General features: G+C 47.1%; 1 protein-coding gene across 1 annotated transcript in view; it reads right to left on the reverse strand.

Annotated features, from left to right (window-relative positions):
* Positions 1-23,358, reverse strand: part of ABCB7 (ATP binding cassette subfamily B member 7) — a 1,379,199-nt gene that overhangs the window by 629,810 nt on the left and 726,031 nt on the right. The window contains exons 7-8 of the mRNA XM_069612580.1: positions 11,738-11,826; positions 11,556-11,643 (exon numbers count right to left, since the gene is read on the reverse strand). Coding sequence (XP_069468681.1) covers positions 11,556-11,643; positions 11,738-11,826 — 177 coding nt within the window. The remainder of the gene's footprint in view (positions 1-11,555; positions 11,644-11,737; positions 11,827-23,358) is intronic.

A 23,358-nucleotide genomic window follows, 5' to 3' on the forward strand; every position in this document is an offset into this window, starting at 1 on the left:
TGTATGGCCAACAAAATGGCCGCCGAGTTGTCTTGCGGCGCTGGCAGAGGGGAATCCGACGGGCGAGCAGGGGCCCCGTCGGTATCCTCGACGATGTCGTCGTCGTCACCTGCGTCGGGGTCCATTCCGACGGGCTGGCCTTCTTCCACGCCTAGGCCGTGGCTTAAGACCTCGATCAGCTCCTCTTCTGAGGTTGAGGCCGAATCTACGACGACGCCCTGCCCCCCCTTCTTCTTCCCCACGGAGGGTTTCACGGGGGTCCTATCGATGGGCACAAAAGAAGACTCCCTCCGAGGAGGCAGGGAGATTCTGGGCCCTGAGGTCGCCACCACTGGTGCAGCCTCCACAGGCTGAGCCAGGGCCGCCGCGACCGTTTCGATAGAGGGCTTGGTCGGATGGATCAAGGCCTTCACCACCTTAGGTGCGCTCACCGCCTTATCCTTGAGGGAGGGGGCACTGCCACGCTCCTCCTCTGCCTTAGAGCTCGACCGGGGCCTCTCCAGGAGCTTCGCCGGGTGCTCGGCCTTCCTCTTACCCGACCCAGAGCGTTGGCTCGTGGTTGATGGTGCCGGGGAGGGTGCGCCCTGCCTGGCGCCCGTAGAGCCCGACCGTTCGGCGCTCCCGGTGCCAGCGGACTCGCTGTGCTTGGCCTTATGTTGGGCCCCCGTCGCCGGGGCGCCCTCAAAGGTCTTAGAAGACCGCTCGGATTTCTTCTTCTTCTCGCCAGACGGGCTCTTAACCTCCAGCCAGTTGGCGAGACGTTGATGGCGGTCCTTCATGGTCCGTTCCGACATGTTGCCGCAAAACGCACAGTCCTTCTCCACGTGCGTCTTGTCCTCATGAAGGCAGTAAAGGCAGAGAGTGTTCGTCCTCCTTAAAGACGTTCTGCAGCTGGCATCCAGGGCAGACCCTGAACAGCTTTCCGGGCGTCGAGCTTCCCTTCTCCTGGGCCATCTCCGAGACCGGGCCTGAGAAGCTTCTGGAGTCCTCCGAAGTGTAGCTCGACGAAATCTTCACCCTTGAGGGGCGCAGACGAATCCGACACGGGTCCCCGTTGATCGGATGTAGGATCGGTGGAGCTTGAGGCTCTTTTGACCGAAAGAATCGAAGTTTTTGTGAAAAAAGCGCGAAAAATAGCACTAACGCTCGAGAGCAATAGCACGAGGATCCCAACACATGAACGTGCGGTAAAAATCTGAAGATGGCTGCCAGAGGCGGTGCTTAGGTAGAGGGCAGTCATTGGCTGTGGTCAGTATGACGCAGAGACCAGTGATTGGTTATTACTACGAAAGACAGATCAGAAACGAAACTGATACTGGTTTATTCTTTACCGAGGATTCCCAGCCTGACGACGGGGAATATTCATGAGCATGTGAATCCATGCCAGACCCCATGCTGGAGAACAATGCAGCGTGCACTAGTACCCATTACTGATGCACTTTCGTTGTGGGTGCCCTGTTCAGCACTTATTAGTGATTTGCTGTGCTCCTTCAACAAAGGTTAACATATAATAAATGGCATATTTTCTCACAATGCTGTGCAGTGAGAGCACTCAATGGGGTTACAGTACCTGTCTTGTTCAGTCATTGCTAAGGGAGCTGATATGACTTAACCGACCCGTCTTTAAATGTTTTTTGGGAGCCACAGTTTTGGCATGCTCAAGGGTGTGTCAGTAAATTACAAGCAGCTTTTTTTCATACTACATTCTCCCATAAGGCTCTGACGGACACCCTATTGGTCTGAATCCACCACGCTTAAAGTTGCAAAAATAAAGTTATCAGATAAACGCTATCCCACATCTTTTGCTAAGGCTGCCTTCATTTATTTGCGCATGTGTAAACTGTGCAGTACCCCGCTCTCACAGACCTGTTCTCTTCTTATCAACAGGCTCTGAACCACCAATGCAACAAAAGTACTCTCTCTGCGAGGTTAAGTTCTGGCGTTTGGCAATGAGGCGTGTAATTCAATTTCAGACACTGGTGATAGCACTCTGAATTGGAGCTTTCTTCCTGGCAATCGCTCTATTATCTCGAAGTGGGTCAGTGTAGTGAACATACAGAACCAGATCCATTGGTGACAAATTTTGATTTTCACTACGGGAGCAGTAATCCCCCTGCCCTGAATACAAGCAAGAAAGCCAACAAATTGAGGGAGCCTGACCCCTATCCAGTGGCGTTATTAGGGTTGGTGTCATCCCCCCAGGAGTGACACCATGAGTTAATGCAATCTAGTGATACCACTGAAGGTACTTGGTATATTATAAACAACTAAAACTGCAGGTTCTGCCTGGGTGTTTCCCTTCATCCCACATTTGCTTTTTATTTCATAGCATTTTCACGTTGCTTCTAAAACTATTGTATGCGTGCCAATGCATCTCATTTGTGTGCATTTTAAAACATCTTTTATTTCAACTGTTTAATTACTTGAAGACAAAAAGAGCTCGTTCTTATTGCTATGCAGGCATAGCCGTTCGTGTGCATGTGTGTGTGTTTGTGTGAGTGACCGAATATTTATGCACTGTGTACTTTAAATGTGTGTCTGTGCTCAGTGTTAGACACTACCGGAGAACAGCTGTAGGAGGGTGGGCACTGGGCAGTGGGATTCTTTCTTCCAACCACCCCCCGGGGACCCGCGTCCCTACGCTGTGTCACTCTAGAATACATTTCCCTGGAAAGATAGCTCAGTGAATTGCGTGCCCACTGTAGAGGCGCAATTGTAACATGGTCCCAAGAGTTTCGAATCCTATCAGTGCAGAATCTGCCTTTTTGTTCTTCAGTGGTCGTTGAAATGAGGACCCTTGAGTTAGGTTAGCCGAAGTGAAACAAAACACGCGTTTTAGTGCCAAATTACTAGTTTGTGGCGTGTGACTAAATGTCCAATATTATAATCTGGCCCAAAAAAGCCCAGCGCTCCTCTGTAGAGCTGTAATGTATTGCTTTGGGGAACCCCTTCAGCACCGCAGCTCTGCTCATTGCAGCGATCATTCTCGGTTTCTCCCAGCACTCTTAACACGAAAGCCTTACATGGTCAAACAACAGAGAGGCCAATCCATTTTGCACAGGATCACACAATGTCGTTCAAGTGGGGAAGGCAGGATTAGGACCCGGATTTCATGGATCCACATTTGGTAACAATAACATAACCGCTAAAGCACACCTCTTCCTTATCACCTCTTGCATTATGCATATTTCAATTTAATAAAGACTTGCACCCAGTCAGTAAAGAAGGCTCTGGGGGCTATTCCATCTAACCCTGTCACTAGCGTGAAAACGGAAAGAATGAAAAAGATAGAGTTACTATATTTTAAGTGTGCTGGATAATAGTAACGCCTGTTATTTACAGCGCTACGAAGCCACAGTCTACTGCGTAGGTGCTACGTGAAATACAAGGTATTATTGTAAATAAGGCAAACTTCGACCAAGATGAAATGGTCATAATAAAATAAGTGAGATTTTTAATGTGAACAACGCCGCTTTATTTTCGATAAGCAACCACCTTGTTAAATTCATATATGAATTAAATGTTTTCAGTGGACTTTACACTTACTTGGAATAGGATCAGGGTATCTTTTCCTTCCACCTTTTAGTTGTCAAGTTTAAAATATAGTCCTTCTCGGGTCCTGAGCCTTCGGACCTGCCTGCTCGGGGATGCTGTTGTACTTCAGAACCGTCCTGCAGGAATCCCAGCCCACTTTCTCCAGGCAGCTTTCACTGGTGAATGGGGGCTGCTGGAAAAACAAACCCTTCAATGGGGGTCAAAGCGTTTGTGGGCTGCTGAAAGTGGAGTAGAAGCACACAAGGCTTTCGTCTTTGTGTTTAGATTTATGTCCAAGCACTTTTTGCGTCCGGTTTCAGCGTGCGCTTTGGTTTGTGCCATTTGTCATGCGAGCTGCTAGTGTTATCCCCAGCCTGTGTTGTAAATAACTAGTCTGTGGCTACTAGCACCAGTCGTACTGCTGCAGTCAATTTTTCTCCCTCCCAGCCTGGCGAGGTGGGGGTGATCTTTCGAGTGCATAGTGCTAGAAAGCCTAGCTTTCATTGCCCTACCAGTCTGGAAAGTTGGAAACCTACAACAAGAGGGCATTGGGGAATGGTTGCAAGTACAGGGTGCTGCTTTACGTTGCTCCTGGAATGGGGCAGTTTCTTCCCTTTGTGTCAAAAAAGCAGTCTGAATAAAGATGCTTTTCTTTCAATTGAAGCCCCTAGAATCGGTTGCGATGGAGGTATTTTCGTTTATTTGGAAATTCTGGGTAGTGATGGTCGGTGCTTCCTACAACGAGGATGGTTCAACCATGATGTGGCGCTTAATTTACCTGTACCTATTGCCCCTGGAACTGTTTATCAACTGCATGCACAAGGTGTCACGGGGTTAAATGGTGACTGGACATAGTGTGGTAAAGTGTTAATAAGGGTGAGCCAGCATGCACCCTTTTCTCATGAGCGGAACACGTGATGTGCAAAAAACCTGATAAGTGAGCAATGCTTAAAATGGGAAATACAGAAAAGGATTGGAAAATAAACCCCATATTCATGCATGGTGTATTTAAATCAATATTACTGGGTTATTCTGCAGCGTTACCCTTCCCTTCTCTGTTCGTGGAGCTGCGCAGCCATGAAAGGAAACTTAGCAGCAGGGCTTCGGGCCGGTGAAATGAAGATAAGAAGCCAGCAATAAAGCCATGGGGAAGTTAACTCTATGATTGAAATAGGAGATCACTTCACCCATGGCTTATTGTTGCTTCTTCACTTCACCCCTTCGGCGCCAGCCCGGAACGATTTAGCAGCTCCTGCAAGTGTCAGTGCCGGGGTCACGGTGCAGGCAGCAGGGATGTTTATCAATTACCATCTAAACTGCACACGCCCTGCCCAGGGGCCAGGGGGGAGATAGGCAAACAGGACGTGCTACAAAGATCAGAGCACTCCCCTGCTCGTTTTCCAAGTGAGTATTTTTTCCTTCAGTATTTTACACGCTGCACGTTGTTAGGAGACCTCGGGCACTTTTCAAACTGCCCATTGCATGCATGCTCTGCTCAGTGAGCCTCTCATGTTGCTGGCTGGTGGCCCGGACCTGCAGCTGTTATCTTGGACAGTTGGCGAAGTGTTAAACTGCAGCAACATTGGCTGGCTGTGTGAATTCCAATGCAGAGCCACTGCTTGCCACCACCTCCATATTCAGTGCAAGTCGTGCTAGTGAAGCTGTCAGTCACACAGCCTCCCAGCTCGGGTGCCATAAATCCCACTGAACGTGTTAAAGACTTTACTCTGTGCGCAGCCAATTGTGAACACAACTGCAAAATCAGGGGAATGCTTCACAGCAGGCCCCACGGTAAACCGGTGTAGATCAGATAACGGTTATTAGTTGTAAATGAAATGTTTCACGGCATGTATACCGGTGTACCGTTACAACCCTACTCACCAACCTACCTTTGGAAAGACCCAAGCATAACCCAAACACCACCTTGACTAAGCATAAGGTGCATAACACAGACTCTAATCCTACTCACACCAAAATGACTGTCTAGCCCAAAAGAGGAGCCCTATTCAATGCACGCTCTATAGTAGCCCATGCCACAGACTTAGCAGACCTCATTCTAGCAGAAGATCTAGACTTCATAGCTATACAGCGTCCTGGCTCCAAGCAGTCGCAGGCCCAGCCCTTTCGCTAGCCATTCCTGACGACTACACCATCCTCTGTGCGGATATAATAGAATCTAGAGGTGGTGGCCTGGCCATAATTGCCAAAACACACCTCAACATTAGACTTGACTCCTCGAACTACCTCCCATCCTGTGAATCACTCAAAGCTAAGCTGCCTACCATATCCATTCACTTATTCTACAGACCTCCTGGACCCCCTAGGTTCCTTCGAGGAAGACCTCACTAATATCCTTACCAATAACCTAAAAAACACCTCCCAGTGCCTCCTCCTAGGGGACTTCAATTTAAGCCTAAAAGACCCCAAACACCCCCAAGCCACCCTCATCAACAATACACTGTCAGAACTAGGCTTTACCCAAAGAGTGTTCACCCCTACCCACAATAAAGGGAGAACCCTCGACTGGGTAGCAGACCATAACTGTGTGGCCTCCATTTCAGCTAACTCCCCACAACCATGATCTGACCACCATCTCCTCTCCTTTGGCCTCGAAGCCTCAGCCATCCCTACGAGAAGAAAAATATCACAGTGGAAAAACGAATCCCACTCATTTTACCGACTCTAGACCAACTCCCAGCTACCTCCACTCCTCATGACCTTGTAGAAGGTTACAACAAAATCATGAGCTCAGCCCTTGACTCTATTGCACCGCTAAAACTTAGAAAATTTAAGCCGAAAAAACACTTGAACTCCTGGTTCTCTTCTCACCTTAAAGCCCTTTGACTCGAGAAACGCATAAAGGAACAAGCCTGGAGACAATCCCCCACAGACAATAAGTTGATTCTCAATAAAATAACATCCACCTACAAAAAAGAAGTCATAGCCACCAAACAAGAGTCCTATAACTATAGAACAAGCTAATTCTAGTACCAAAGAATTATTCACTATCATTAAAGAATTGGAAACACCGGTTTTAATCCCAGACACATACGTAAAAGACAAACAATGGTGCATCAGTGTCCAAAATGCCCTGTCTAACAAAGTAGCAGGCCTTCAAATTAAAATTAACAAAAAGAAAGAATCCATAACTAAATTGACAAACTCCTCTAACACTGCCCCATTGCCCACACCCCAACAGCCCATGCCCAACCCACTTACCCGCTTCACCTTTTCCAAAGTCTCCACCCTAGAAGTGGAAAAAAACATTCTCAGCCTTAAACCATCAAACTGCAAGGATGACCCTTGCCCTTCACAAATCATTAAAGATGAGGCAAGAGACCTCTCACCATTCATTACCAAACTCATCAACGCTTCCTTTTCCTCAGGCACCATCCCCAGCAACCTTAAAGAGTCCCGAGTCCTCCTTCTCAAAAAACCTTCTCTTGACCCTTCTATACCCACCAACTACAGGCCTATTACCACCGTGCCTTTTTTGCTCAAAATATTAGACAAGACAGCATACCAACAAATACAAAAATACCTTGAACAAAACCATCTCCTGGGTATCCGGCAATCAGGCTTTAGACCCCAACGGCCCTTATCGATCTGAAAGCTCAAATTGACACCCTGAGAGATAATGGGAAAACTGCTCTACTGCTCCTCTTAGACCTCTTGGCAGCATTCGATCTAGTAGATCACAAAATTCTATGCAACCACTTGGACTCAGCTGCCCACTTCTCACAAGAAGCCATCGGCTGGCTCGAGTCATTCCTAAGTAACAGATCTATGCGTGTCTTCTCCACCTCAGCCGCCGCCAACCCCATCCCAATCATCTGCGGAGTCCCTCAGGGATCTTGCGTCTCCCCCACACTGTACAACGTGTTCACGAAGCCCCTGTTTGATGATCTCGATGGCCTGGGTATCACCTACACTAACTATGCCGAGGATACCCAGATCCTCATCCTGTTGACGGGAGATTACAACCATGATTTGGCCTTGGTGAACAGGGTGTACCTCATCATCCAGGCATGGATGGCCTCTCATAGTCTATGCCTGAATGATAAGACCGAACTCCTCATCCTCGGTTCCACCCCCAACGTCACCAAATTGGATCACAAATACACCAGCTTCATCATTGACGGGAACCCGATCATGGTAGCCAAAGAAGTGAAAGCATTAGGAATATACATTGACTCCTCCATCTCCGTCCACAAACAGGTCAGCTCCATGGCATCTTCCACGGCATACACATGTAAGCTAAGAGCAGCCAAACCCTTCCTATCCTCACAGACCTGCATCAGTCTAGCCAGAGCACTTGTACTATCAAAACTGGACTACTGCAACGCCCTCTACATAGGAGCCAACAAACAGGTTACCAACAAAATCCAGACGTTGCAAAATAATGCTCTCAGAGCAGTGCTCAGCATCCTTAAGAGAGAACACATTTCCAATATCAGGAGAACTCATGACTGGCTTACCATTACAGACAAAATCCTGCTAAAAGTAGCCTCTCTAACTCATAAATGCCTCAATAATGCTGCCCCACGTTACCTAGTCGACAGAATAAATAGATTTACCCCCAACAGACCTACCAGGACCTCAAATGCAAATCTGCTCACAGTTCCCAGGTTCAAACGAACCAAAACGGGCGGCAACAGCTTTCAGGTGAGAGCAGCCCAACATTGGAACTCCCTACCGCATTCCTTAAGGACTCCTCAATCCTACACCCACTTTAGACACAACTACATCCAGTGGATAAAACACAATGACTGTTAATTGACTGCCTAACTTACCATGCCACTGTAAACCATGTAAATATGTATATCTTTAAATTGTATATCACTAATGTACTCACTGTAACTACTGTACAGCACTGTAACTAAGCTGAGAATAATCTTGTTTGCTCCTGAGCCCTCTTACCCTCGGGTCTGGCGCGCAATATAAATGAATAAACTAAACTAAATTGACAAGGTGACCTGCTGTATTCAGTTGTGTATGGTTGGCATTAGAGGTGCGATGAATATTATTAATACAAGGCTGGACCCCAGGTTCTCCTTCTTACCCAGGCATAGCCAAGACTGTCTAACAAGTGGGGTCTTAAGATAATGTAGTTAGGTCCACCGCTGTAAAACATCTGTAAGTGTCCACACAGCAGGAGTGCAACAAAACCTACATTTAGGAGGGGGTCGAGGGGGTTATCTGGTTATGGGCGGGGCAAATTTAGCAACTGGGCAGGGCAAACTTTCCGCCCCCTCTGTTCAACCCCCCAAACTTGTCTGGCGGGGAGCCCATATATCCGAACCCTCTTTTCCCCCACCAGTCCCACTCCTACCAACTACTACACACCCCCACCCTCCACCCTCCAGAAACAGCTCCTCGGTCCAGCATTACACATAAGCGCACTCATTTACACACACACACACAATTATCCATTCACTCACCCATTTAAACATCTCATACACTCATTTACCTGCAGACCTAGCCCTCATACATCATACACACACAAACACTCATACATACATTACATACACACACGCATACATACATAATAGGCTAAAATACAACACCCTTTCACACTGCTAGTTTCAGAAAAGACTTTCCTCCCCTCTCTACTTAACGAAAAACCAAGTGTACACATCAGACCCCTCCCCTTGGATGTGAAAGAACACATAACGTTGTTATATGTTCACTTGCATCCGTGGGGAAGGGGCTGATGTATGCATTTCATTTTTGTTAGGCAGTGCAGTGATGGAAGCCTTTCCTGAAACTAGCCGATCTAAAGGTTTGCTGTGTTCTGCAAGAACACAGTAACACTCTAAAGCCGTCCCCTCTCTGAGTAACAAAAAGCCCTGCCCCTCAGCTCAAATTTCAGGGGGGGTGGGGCTGACGCCCCAGCCAGCTCAATGGGGTTGTGCGCCTACCACACAGTGCTGCCGAGTGGGTATTTACAGATTTTGGGTGGTCCTTGCCCGCTCAGGCCTTGCTCTGTCTACGCTTCTGAGCTCTATGCTGTAAATAGTGTGTGCTCTTCTAGAGTACTGTAGGGTCTAGTAGTCTCATCTTGTAAAGAGTACGCCTAGACCGAGAAGGCCAAAATGGATAAACTTGTAGGGTCTCTTTCTTGTAAAAAAAGGTATTAAAAAGGAGCGATACACATTAGACTAAGAAGACTTAATTGGCCAGGATCCTGGATTTTACTCCTTTTTTAATATGATTTTTCCGATGCAACCTCTTGGGGTTGGGCATCAACGACCATAGGAGTCTCCATGGGATTAACTTGCCCAAGTCTGTATGATCCGTGCTGCCATTTGGTTTGGTTGCAAATGGAGTATTTGTGCATTCGCGAGGGGAATGTTGCCTACTTGTGTCCAAATCAATCACTGACAAGTGGTCTAAGGGTTATGGGCTAGAGCATAGCAATCTAGAAAGCACATCTCAGAGTTTGTAGGGTTTAAAATCGATTTGTCGTCTTTTAAATCAACACGGATGTTGTCATACAATCGGAGGAGTGAATCAAGAAGAAAGTTTAATACCGAAATAGAGCTGGAGCCCATGTGTACAGATGGAGGCATGTGATAGTTGTTTGGGGATATGTTTTGGGATTGTTTGCAGACTCAGCCATGTTTGCATCGACTGAGGCCGCTACACCCGAAGCTGTATCCATGGTGTCTGCCATGTCAGCTTTGTTGAGAAAATTGTGTGATACATGGAGTATCATTAAAGCTGCATGAAGGAGCAGGAGTACGGTTGGTTACTGGATGAAATGAGGGGGTGCCAGCGAGCGGCGTCCCAGAGGGGACAACAGGACCAGAGGGGCAGCTAGATAAAACAGTGGTAACCGTATTGGCTTTGCTGTGTAAAGCCTACATTATGGACCATTTGGAAATATTGTAGATCAAGTCCACAAACACTTCACTGTTGGTGAATCAGGTGTTGACAGTTTGCAGCCCAGAGAAAAGAAGAGATTGCTGAAGACTTCTAGCATGTCTATGACCCTTGGCGTCCACAGCATCAACAGCGATAACAGCCAGCACCTGCCAAAACTCTGCAAGCGGCTTGTAACGTCTCTGCTTGTAGAGCAGCACAACAATGTGGAGCAATCAGAAACTGGAGCAACGGTGATGACAGCCAGCGCCCGCAGCCAATTAGGAAATTCAAAGGCGAAATAGCCCCAAAACAAAATTAGATCACCACTTGGAGTCCTTCTTCCGACTGGTGAAATAAACAAATTGAGTGGTGCCTGCACCAACTGCACAGATATGGAGGCCACACCTGTACAAAAGGCACATGCATACTTGCTCCTCAAAGGCTTTATGTACTTGTATTGTCTCCTAAAAAGGAAGTAAAAGACCACCCAGTCAGTGTATAGAAAAAAATGAACGTGTGAATCCGGTCAGCGCATGAGGGGGTACGGCTGATCCACACATCCACAATGCACCACCCTTCTGCTATAATAAGACTATATTGCTATGCACAATGCTCCATCCCAAACCGCAAGGACATGCATCAGCCAAGTCCGTAGGAAAGTGTACGGGTCCTAGAAGCATAACCATACCAAACACAAGACACATTTCCACAATATATCCCAATTGTCACACATTGTGCTCCCAGTCTTTAATATCGGGTGACAGGTTTCGTCCCCCATTTGCTTGTTCTCTGCAAATCTAAGATTTGGCTGTGCCGCTATGCAGCGCTACTCTGAGCTTTTCCTTCAATGAGCCACTGTTACGGATGTGCCACATTGTTCCACCACGATTTTCTTGACCAATTAGATGCCAATTCACAGACAAAATATCTTTAGGCACCTACCTGGCCAATCGCGAGTGCTGTAACATGAACACACATTCTTGCACTAGATGAAGCTTTGAACAATACCCAACATTAGCTGTACCCTGCACTTCCGTCCCAATACTTTGACACCACTGGAAATGCACTTATTTTCTTTGCTCGAGTCTAGAAGGTAAAGGGCATGTATTGTTTTAAATCAGGTAAAGTAAACTAAGATGATGCAAAACGCTTACCTTCACAGTTTCATAATTGAGTAGAGAGTCTATTGCAGCATTGCCAGCCTCATTATCTGCTTTGTTCATTTCGATTCTAAACCTGGTCCTGCAATGCAAACATGTTATTAATTCCTTATGCATCAACATGAAAGCCATTCTGGAATTTGCATTAAAGTGATAATCCATACAATATACTTCACCTCCACTGTGTGACTCCTATCGTGAAGGCTGTGTATGTTCCCAGTGTCCCCAGAGTTACCAGCGCAAAATGGGAACCGCATTTGTAATACTAGAAGAAAGAGAATAGACATGTTTTTTCACTCTTTAAACACAATCAAGAACGGTACACACCAAGATGAGGCTAAAGTCCTCTTAATGCAGGCAATAACATAGCGGAGTAAGGTCAAATCTCGCTGCAGAGTTCATAGTGATCAGCAGGCGACGGGTTATAACCACACCAGTGCTAACTCAGCCTTTTTCCTGAGGTCCAAGAAATTTGAAAAGATTTTAACTGGGTAATTTTTGTAGATCATGTTCTACAGAAAGTGGTTTGGCCAACACAATAATTATTATTACAGCATTGTAATGTTAGAAGTTCCTTTGCAGACATTGCAATAGCAGAGGGCAATAATGAGGCGATATGCCCCGAGCATAGCGGGGATCCGTTAACAAGGGTGGCAGGCCGTTAGATATACAGCTTACGCTGCTTCGGCTGAGGGCGCTGTGTGTCGATGCAGTCGTATCTATGCCCATCAATGGCCTCCGTCTCAAGGAGGCGGTCATCGAAGATATATACATATATACAGCACATGCGGCACCCGTTGGCTACAGTTGGCTTTAGAGCAGAAACTATCCGCATAACCGCGGGTTTGACAAATCCTACTCGGCTTTGAAGGAGCAAAAGTTGTAATAGCATAGGAAATTCTACTGTGGGGTAAGCTGGGATAGCGATGAGGATAAGTGGGATGAAAATCCAGTCTAAAGAACGTTATCAGGGGTAAGTAACTTGCTCTTCAAATGGATTGTCCCTCCCAATTACACCTCATCTTGGATAGACTCCAAAAGCATTGTTTGTTTTGATGGATGAGTAGGAATTTAGCCATCAGTGGTTTCCATGAACCGAATGGAGGACAGCCTTTCCAAAGCTTCGATCCTGACCGAGGGAAGACTCAAGGTAGTAACGCTTCGTGAATGTATGTATAATAGACCACGTTGCTGCCGCACAAATGTTTCTGATCGGAACACCCCGTTGTAGAGCCGCGGAGGTAGCCATGCACATGGTGGAATGGGCCCTTCAGTCTTCTGGAGGATCCTTGCCCGCCAGCCTGTAGCATTCTGAAATTGCCAGAATGATCCATCTGGATAGGTCTGCTTAGTCACAGCCTGACCCATTTTGTGACCTGTATAGCCTATAAAAAGCCTATCAATACGTAGTTTGGATACTCTAGATGTGTAGCATGAGGTGGAGGATAGAAAGTGGGCAATGCAATGTTCTGTCCTACATAAAAATCTGAAATGATTTTATGTAAAAATGAAGGATTAACCCTCAGAACAACCATAACCTTGTGGAAAATATTAAAGGGTGGCATGGATGATAGTGCCTGCAATTCACTCACTCTACGGGCTGAAGTTAATGCTACCAAGAGAATGGTTTTAAATGTTAGAAAACGTAACAGACATTAATGTAGAGGTTCAAAGAGTGCACACAAGACATTAATACCCGATTAAGGTCCCAAACTGGAACTTGGAAACGAGATTTGGTGTGTGTGGGCAGGGGGATAGGGGGGTGGGAGACACATTGGTGAGCCCCTTTAGAAATTGTGTTACCAGTGGGATCTTGAAATATGACGATTCCCTCAGACGAGTACTTAGGATGTGTATGTTTTGCCCGTGGCACAATTGTTCGCGGATTTGGCCGCAAAGCTAATTTTGCCACGGCCAAAACGGCCCTAATTAAAACACCCACCCCACCAGCACACAGCCCTCACCCACCCGCTTACTTACCTTTTTGCCATCCGTGCATGTTTTTTTGGGTCCCCGCCTCCAGACCTCCTGAAGCGGAGGACACACGCTTCCCCCAAAAGCAATCACTACCAAACATGGGGAGCGGGAGACACCCCGGCAAACCCCCGCTCCCCATGTTTGGTAGCGATTACCCAAGTTGGTTGTTTCAAAACGGCCAAATAGTGCTGGCCGAATTTGGCCAGTTGTACCATACGGTCAATATGAAACAACCAATTTGGGTAATACCCACTTAAAGAGGGGTGGCGCTGCCAAATAACCCTTAATGGTTCAAACCTGGATCCCTAGAATGGCTAGGTATAGTAGAAAAGAACACACTTCTGAGGTTTTGCATAGTAAAGGGTCTACATGCTTATCCTTGCACCAGCTGCAGAACTTGTTTCAACAGCAACGGTACAAGGACTTTGGGAGGTCCCAACCCATGCACATCAGCCTCTCAGAAAACCATGCGTGAAGGCGGAGTGTCTTGACCTCTGGTTGGAGAACCCGACCCTCCTCTCGCGAGAGAATGCCCTCTCTTTGTGCAAAACGTATTGGTGGGCAGATTGACATGTCCAGAAAGTCCAGGTACCACGTCCTCCTGGCCCAATCCATGTTTTTCCCGAAAGTTCTCAACCTCCAGATCACATGAGGAATGACGGGGAGTGGAGGAAACTTGTACAGGAGTGGAAATTCCCAGTCCACTATGAACGCGTCTCCTAGAGCTCCTCTTGGGGGGGAAATACCCTGGAGCAGTACAGTTCGCACTTCAGGTTGACACTGGTTGCGGACAGATCCACTTTCTGTGTTCCCCCCAAGGGTGAAGATCTCTTGAAGGACTTCCTGAGCTAGTTCCCACTCCTGGGAGACTGTGCCCTGCCTGCTCAGAGCATCCGCCGCTGTGTTCCATCCGGCTAGGTGAACTGCGGATAGAGAGATTCCTTCGTGAATTGCCCAATACCAGAGATGCATTGCCTCTCTGCAAAGTGGTGGGGACCCTACACCACCTCTCTTGTGAGGTAGTACATGGCCACTGTGTTGTCCGTCATTATCAGAACATTCTTTCACAGTACAGATGGCAGAGATTGACCTCAGCTCTAAAAGATTGATGTGTAGTTTGGACTGTGAAAAAGACCAACGAGCGCTGATTGTCAGATTGTTGGCATGGGCTCCCTACCCCATGAGTGAGGCGTCCGTCACTAAGGTAATCTCCGGCCACGGTTGTCAAAAAGGTTCTCCCTTCAGAATGTTGTCCTCGCAGGCCCACCACAGGAGATCCTATGCAACACTGCTTGAAACCTGAAGTAGGTTTGACTTGTTTCCCCGAGAATTGTGACCATTGTGTCGAGAGTCCATTGAAGGGGTCTCATTCTCAGGGGAACATCTGTCACCAGAAAAATGCAGGATGCCATGAGGCTGGGGAACCTCAAAAAAGCAAAGGCCGGGAGACGCTGGGCACTCTGAAATTTAGAGACCATCTGCAAAATGTCTTGAGCCCTCACCAGGGATGTATCCAGTACAGCCCCAATTAACTGGAGAAAGTGTCTCTTGTGATTGAGGGAGCAACCACGTCTGTGAAGAAAGTGGCAGCTGACATTGAGATGATCCAGGACTTGTTCACGAGAAAGCGCCCTGATCAGCCAATCTATGAGGTAAGGGAAGATGTGAATCCCCCTCTTCCGAGACTCGCTGCCACCACCAACATCAGCTTGGTGAAAACCCTCAGGGCGGAGGTCAACACGAAAGGCAGAAATCAAAACTGATAATGAGAACAGCCAACAGCGAACCTCGGGTACTTTGTGCTTGTGATGGATTGGCACATGAAAATAAGCACCCTGAAAGTCTAATGACACCATCCAATCATGGAGTTAGAGGGCCTGAAGGATCTGAGAATGTGCGGATCTGGAACCCTCAAAGAGTGGCTCCCCGGTGGATGGTTCTGAATGAAGGGGAGGCAGTAACTTTGAGCTATGATTTGCAATGCCCAAGCATCCAAATTTAAGCTCACCTGGTCTCTGCGGGGGTGTTGGGGCACGGTTGGAGCCCTCCCTGGACCTGGCTCCCGTGGATCAGCTCTCTCCTCCAGCTACCGCGTTGTCGAGGACCCAGGCCACTTGCTCTGCTCATGAGAGAAGATGAAAGACGGTGAAAATGGCGTGGTGACGTCGGAATTCCCCTCAACCTTTGCGTGCCAGAAGGTTGTGAGCAAGAGTTTGCCCATGCAGGCTCACCTGTTTTGATTGAAAGATGAGCTCTCCGTCTGGCTTTCTTCCAGCAGGAGCACTGTAGATGGACCTAGTTGAGTCACAGGTCCTTGGCGTGAAGGTCCAGACCGGGTGCAACCATTCCGTCTTGAAGTTAAGTTTTGTAATTCTGATTGTTCGTATTGATAGTGTGAATCTTCTCCCATGATTAATGTCCATAACCCTACATTGTCCTTTCTCCCATAGGTATGAAGATGATCCAGGAACATGTGATGACAAAGTCTATTGCGGAGGAGCTACCAGAGGTAAATGGCCTCTACCTGAAGCTCACCGCTTAGAGTATGAAAGAATATGCAAGTGCTAACCTTGTGTTTCCTTTCCCTTTGCAGGTGCAGCTGATCGGTGCTTGATGGGCGTTTTCCGAACAGGCGGCCGGAGATGAAGATCCTCGAGAATGGTGTGTCGGAAGAAGATCCCGTGTTGATGGAAGTTTAGGGACTGATAAGGATGCCGGGTGGCACCCGCGAGGATCTGCAGACCCAGGTAAGATATGCACGTAGCTGCAGAAGGGGAAGCGATAGTGCTTCCAGCGATGGTGCGGCTGACCCAGGTAAAACGCGCGCGTACTTGTCGAAGTGAAGCGGTGGTGTGGCTGAGCTCAAGGTAAGATGCTGGAGGGTTCCGGAGACTGAGGATACACGTGCTGAAACAGGCAAGGTCTTCTGAACGGCGGTAAGCGTTACGCTGCACTAGCAGACTAACGCGAAGCGCCAGCATGCGGGTGGGGCCGGCTTATATAGCCTGACCCCAGCCTCTCCCTTTAGGCCCATCCCTGAGGCCCCACCTTGCCACTCCTTCTGCACGTGCCTTCTATGCATTGCTAGGGCCCCGCCCTGCCCAGATGCACGTGCCTTCAACAGTGTGCGCAAAGAACACTATCATGAGCTTGGTGCCAAGGCGCCAAGACTGGGCCCATTGGGACCCTGCAGGATGTGAAGTGATTGGCCAATGACCAGTGGCCATGACACAAAAGTAATGTCTCGCCATTCTTTCAGATGCTGAGACAGCCTGCCTCCCACTGGTGTTTCGTGACTCAAGACCTCAGAGGTTGAGGTAGCTAATGCAGTGGCTGTTGGTAAGGATTCCCCTGCTTGAGCAGGCTTTACACCTCTCCCACGTCCACCACAAGGGAATCTTGGCCTCTTTAACCAGCCATTCCTCTCACTCTTCCAATTGAGAAGTAGTATCGAAAAGTTCTACCCCTCCAAGGCTGTCCACTGGGGCAAAAGGGCTGCCTAATAGTGGGTCCTATGGATTTGGCTGCCGCTTTAGAGGTTGCCCCGCCATTCTTTCAGATGCTGTGAGATTCCGCCTCCCACCAGAGTTTTGTGAGATAAGGTCTCAGAGTCCCCCACCTCCATGCCAACAGTCCTACAGACACCTATCTCTACAACCTTAAACTAACAACCTTCACACTAGCATCTGACAAGAGAAAACACCCTGGCAAATGTAGGGGGTTGTAGGGCAGAGGTCGGGGGGGAAGGGGAATTAACCACGACTTTGGTTACTTACAACCCTTCTACCCCTTTGACCAGCTCCACTACTCCAGCCGTCAAGTGTTTTGCTTTTACATTATTAAAGAGACCTGTCAGAGCTACAATTTGATGTTCTAAAGTTGGTTGTGGAGAGGCCCCTCGATTAGAGGTTACATTCTCCAAGATGGATCCACCTTTGGTGGTATCTGCGACCTCTCCTTAAATTACTGTCATTGCTAGTTCCGAGATGTAAAAGAGGTAGGACGTTTGCAGCAGACGTAGCCTCTTAAATGTCAATTGCCATGACTGCAGACGTTCTGGCACCAGTAATCATGAAGCCACCATTTTGGTTAAGACCAATAAGGTAGCGTGAAAAGTTGAAGTAGCTTTCTGAGTTGAAGTGCTACCAGAGACTGATTATCTGATCAGTCCTCCTTCCTTTTGAGGTAGATGTTAAAGAGCTTGCTTGCAACATTCATGCCACAGATGACATGTACCCAAACTGGTTTGCTCGCTACCCGACAAAGGGTTAGACTGCCTAGTTTTAGAATGACTATAGTGCAATATATGCAAAAGAAGTCAACTTCAAGTCCTACTTCGATTTCAGGCATTTGACGTATGCCCATGTGGTGCATACATTAATGGATAGAGAAACTGCTGTTCAAGGCATTCTAACTGAACAGCCGTCGGACGAGCGGGACCCTAACACGGGACCAGGCAACAAGAGAGCAAACCGGGTGCTCATGAACAGCTCCTAATAATGCAGAATTAACGGTCTGGTGATACCCATGCACGTTATAGGTACAAAAACCATGGGAGTGTTTCCAAGCATTGGTCGATGGTCATGTGAAGTAAGATATCCTGCTGTGGAATTTAAGTGTGCTTAAAATACCAGCATACATTTAACACTACAATGTTCCAGGCTGAAGATAATCAGTGTGAACACTTTGTATTGGTGAAACATGTGATAGCATGCATAAACTAGGGTCTCCGTTCTCTAGTTTCCTACATTAGTTCAAATAGTAGAAATCAATTGGTGCGTAAATGATTGGTCATTACACCATGGTGCACAAGACATTTATGGTTTTCTGTGTTTTCAGTGATCATGCCCTGAGGAAGACGTGCCATCAGATCTTTGAGAGAAATGGTAAAAACTAGCTGCAGATCATTAGAAGTGGCAATCAAAGTAATAGACCTGAGACATTACTATTAGGCACCAATACCAGGCAGTAACAGTACAGACATTAGGTACTTCTATGAATATCGTCTGAAATTGTAGGATTGGGAATACTGATTAGGTATCAATACAAAATAAGTATGTACCAATAGTAAGTAATTATGTGGCACAGATTTTAGCCATTGATGGCCAGATTGGTTGAAATTGCAGGAATAACAGACAAGTGCCAATATTGAAAAAAAAAAGAAATCGGGATACTGATATACCAAGATTTGTTACCAATGTGACATGAAATATGAGGATTCATACCAGCTAGGAACCTGCAGTAACTTCTAGGCTAATATAATTTGACCAAACGCCTATGTAGATGTAATGCTGCCATTGTAGGAAATATGAAGAAAATAGGAGTTGATTAAATTGGGAAGCTTTCGTCACATCCATTTACACAGTTATGTAAGCAATTATGTTTCTATTCATACTGTGATTTGTATCTGTATTTGTTATTGTTTGCGAGTTGGCACTGTATGTTTATAGTGAGATATAATCTGTTTTGCTTCACACTTTATCAATGTCTCAGACTTTATAAAGACAAATGTATTATGTATCTTAAATAATTTCAATATCATCCCAGAGTACAAAACTTGTTTTGTCTTAGAATGACTCCGAATGTTTAGAAGGTGTGTGATTGTGTTCACTCAGGCACCCTGCCACAACACTTGTGAAGATCATATAAACAGTTTTTGTCATTTAGAGACACGCCTTTGTATTTTGTGTTGACCAGGTTTGCAGATGAGATGGCTTAGAGTGAGAGGGTAAAAGGGCGGCAGTCATGGTATGAAGTGTAAAGGAAGCAGACACAAGTACAAGTAGCAAGAGTGACACTGAATTCAGAGTTCACCCCCACATGGAACTAGCATGGAATTTGGGATGAAGGCCACTACTGCAGCAACAGCCAGAAAAATCAGTCGAGTACACCATGTGGAAGTAGTGTTCGGGGCTTACAGCAGAAAAGGTATGACAAAGTTGAAGTTATCAGACTACAGTAGTTTGCTGCACAAAAACCAGCCCAGCAGCAAGTTTGGTATCTTCTGCCCTTCACTGGCCACACAAGGGAAACTTCTCTCAGTGAAGATGGTGCTAGATTCGTCACAACATCTAACGTCAAGGTTGTGAAGGACTAGTTTAGCGTCGGACGCCAGGTCTGGAAGAAAAGAACACTGGTAAAGAAAAAAAAAGACTGATCAATATGAAAGTCTAAATAAAATGTCAGTAGAAATGAAGGGTGTGTGCTGAGCACTAACTACTTTGTCCTTAAGGAACATCAGAAAATGTTCTTCAATAGACAGAATGCAGCTCCCCTATTCTTCTGGCAGGAGAGCATTTTCAACTCCGCCGTCGCCATGGGTTCAAATGTTTTATGGCAAAGCACTTTGAGGTCTACGTTAACGTGAGGAAGCTTGACAGGAGGAAACTGGTGCAGAACACCAGTAAAGTGTCATTTTTAGCACTGGATTCACAAGGGTGAACGAACATATGTCAGTGTTAAGGTAAGTACCAATAGCAGACAAGTATGCTCAACATGAATGTATATGGATTCTGCACTTCCAATTCCCAAATCTGAATGGCTAGGTCTACTAGAAGCAGAGATTTGGTGCTGCCTTGCTTGTTCATGTAAAACATTGCAATGAACTTGTCCGTCCGAATCTGACCAACCTTGTTGGAGAAACAGAGCTGAAAAGCCTTCAAGGCAAGAAAGATTGCCAGAAGCGGGAGGTAGTTGATATGGGGATCCCTGTCCTGGCCAGATCATAGGTGGGAAACCTCCAAGTGACCCAATGTTGCACCCCAGCCAAACAGGGAAGACTACGTCAATATAACATGAGGAAATTGATGCAGGCATGGCATCCCCACCAGTGGAGGTCAGCTGTCATTTCCAAAGACACTGGAATTAATCAAGTCTGAAGATCCTCGCCTGGGACTAGCTTTGAGTGTTAACTCTGTGCGTCTCATTTACAACCTCACCAGAAAGAGGTCTACGACGCAAGAGGCAATTAGACCTAGGAGCCTCTGAAACCATCACGTCGACCTGTGGGTGGAATTGAGGAAAAGGGAGCATGTATGGGTTAAATACTTCATCCTGTCTCTGGTCGGAAAAACCTTGGCACTGACAGTGTTCCATCAGACACCCAAGAAAATCAGCTCCTGCGAGATTGTCATTCTTGATTTTCAATGACAGTCCCCGCTTGTACAGCAGCTGGAGTATTAACTGAATGTGTGCCACTGCTGTATGGCAAAGTGACTCCTGAGGAGCCAGTCTTTTAAATACGAATAGACTGACTCCTTAAAGCCTGAGGAAGGCTGCTATTACAGCCATCATCTTTGTAAAAAAAAAACTCTGTGCCGAGCTCAACCCGAAGGGGAGGATTCAGTATTGAAAAAGTTCACCTGTACCGAAAGCAGGAGACATTTGCGGTGTTGGGGCCATATTTGTACATGCAGGCATGCATCTTGAAGATCTACAACACAGAGCCAATCGTCCCTACAAGGGAGAAGTGGATCTGCACGGGCATGATCATATTGAATTCTTCTTGAGGGATGTGAAGATTGAAATCAAACAGGTCCCAAAAAGTTAGACTTTGGCACTGTAAAATGTGCAAATAAAAACCATGTCCTCTTCCGCCGGAAGGACTAGTACAACCATCTTCAAGTCCAGGAACCTCTGCACCTTGGACGGGAGAGAGGGTGAACCTGTCTTATGTAGAGGAGGACGGGAAGGAGGAATTGCTGGTAAGGGGAAGGCGGAAACCCGAACGGGCCACTGACCGAACCCACTGGTGTTTCGTGATGATTCGCCAAGCCTCCAGGTTAAAGGAGATGCGTACTCCCAGCCCCCAACCAAAGTTGCATAGAACATTCCAAACAATCCTTTGGTATTTTCTTTTTTATCAGAGAAGAGGGAACTGTATTCGGCAGTGGAAGCGGGAATGGGAGAAAAAAACAGCCACTTTGCCTCTGTTGATTTTGCTGAGGTCCGCTCTGTGAATGGTCTGGCTGACTAGGCTTGCAGCCTTGAAACCTGCTGAAATCCGACTTTTGCAGCTGAAGGTTTACATAGGACTGACAGCGATTTGGCCGTTAAAGTGCTAGCTTTGCTGTTTGCTAACAACATCTGTTGAACTGTGGAAGAGGTCTTTACCCTCAAACAGAACATCTAGAACCTTTGCCTGGCAGGTGATATCAAAGCGATCATAAGACCATGCACGGAAGTATCGACATGACGCACATCAGCATCTAGCAAATCCTGAGGCAGGACTCTGGCATGGTACAAGCCAGTGTTGAAATCTTAAAGTCTGTCATGGGGAATTAACTGTTTGAATTCCAAAAGCTCTTTCCATAAATTAGCTGCAGCAAGCACCACTTCCTTATTTGCCTGACGAAGCACAAGTGCCGCCTTAGCAAAAACCTTATTCCCTACCCCTTCCAAAATATTATCCTCCTTGGAAAACATCTGGGAGGCAGGGGATGACCAAGACCTGACCTGTAGGATTTCCGCAGCAACGACAGTGGAAGACTGAAGAGGGCATGCAGCCAGGAGAATTTCTTCAGATGCCTGCACCTTGTAGTGAGCGTCTATCCTTTTGTTTATGTGCTGGTCCATATGTGGTTTTTCCCCGCCCCATGCGGCCTCTGCCAAAATGTCCCATTGACGGAAGTTGCCAGACCATCCCTGATACTTCAATGTAAGGACACCTGATAGAACCCCCACCTGCAGCACCACATCATCAGGAGTTGGAATGTCCAAAAAAGCCATAAAATCCAGCAACGTGTCGCAAAAAGAAAGAAGGGGGAACCTCTTTGTGAACATCCAGCACCTCCCTTTTGGCAGGATTGGACAGGCGGTGTGAAGCGTGGAGCAGTGAGCACTGGCTCAGGCTCCTTTGGCTCTGGAGTGGTGTGGGGGCAAAGAGGCATTTCCATTGACCTGGGAGGAGGCACCCCCTTTGGTGCAGGAGGCTCTGGTGGACTGGGAGGTCCTTAAAGTATGCCTTTATAGGGTCAGAATAGATCAGGTTTTGAAAACTACTGAAGAACGCCTCCTCTGAAGATGTTCTTGGCTGTAGAGTGGAAAGCGGACGATCAAGCGGACTGTGCCTCCATGAGTCTAGTAAAACCAGTTGCCAAGAGGGTGTCCACCTCCCCCCATCCATGGGCCCACATAGTGCACCAGAGCTGATGTCCGTGAAAGCGATAACATTGGTGAATTGGGCATTCTTAAATTCCATTCCAATGTTGAATTGAAAGAATCCCCCGACCCCCAAGGATGCAGACAGCCAAGATGTGGGACTGGAATTCAGATGGGACGCTGCTGAGGGAGGCCACAAAATGGCTGACCTCGAAGGAGCCAACAAAATGGCTGGCACTGTCTACACTGGCTGAGGTGCCATTGAGACAATCTGGTGACACGCGTTGCAGGTTTGCCAGAGGCCATCATGGATATGGCTGTTATTTTAGGAGCTTTGAATTGATTTTTTTAGCCCTCCTTGAGGCATCCTCGACAGAGCTGGTAAATGTAGACTTTAGATGCTTGTCCATCCTATTTGCTTCCTCAGACTGCCAATAGTATGTTTAGCCCCTGTGAGAAGAACCTCAGAACTTAATCCGGTCTCATTTGCCCAGAACAGGGATCCTTGGTGTCGCTGGTGCTTCTTTCAGAGGAACCTTGGGAGAGGCCCCAGTACTTTTAACCGCCAGAGGGAGAACCTCAGGGGAGACCTCGGTTCTATTAGCCCCCAGAAGGGGAACCTCAAGAGAGAACACAGTACTATTAGCTTTCACAAGATCTCTGGAACACCCTCAGGAGAGACACCCGGTTGTTTTAACCCCCAGGAGTAAGAACCTCAAAG

This window comes from Ambystoma mexicanum, chromosome 5p, assembly GCF_040938575.1.
Source record: "Ambystoma mexicanum isolate Mex_15411 chromosome 5p, UKY_AmexF1_1, whole genome shotgun sequence".
Classification (NCBI taxonomy): Eukaryota; Metazoa; Chordata; class Amphibia; order Caudata; family Ambystomatidae; genus Ambystoma; species Ambystoma mexicanum.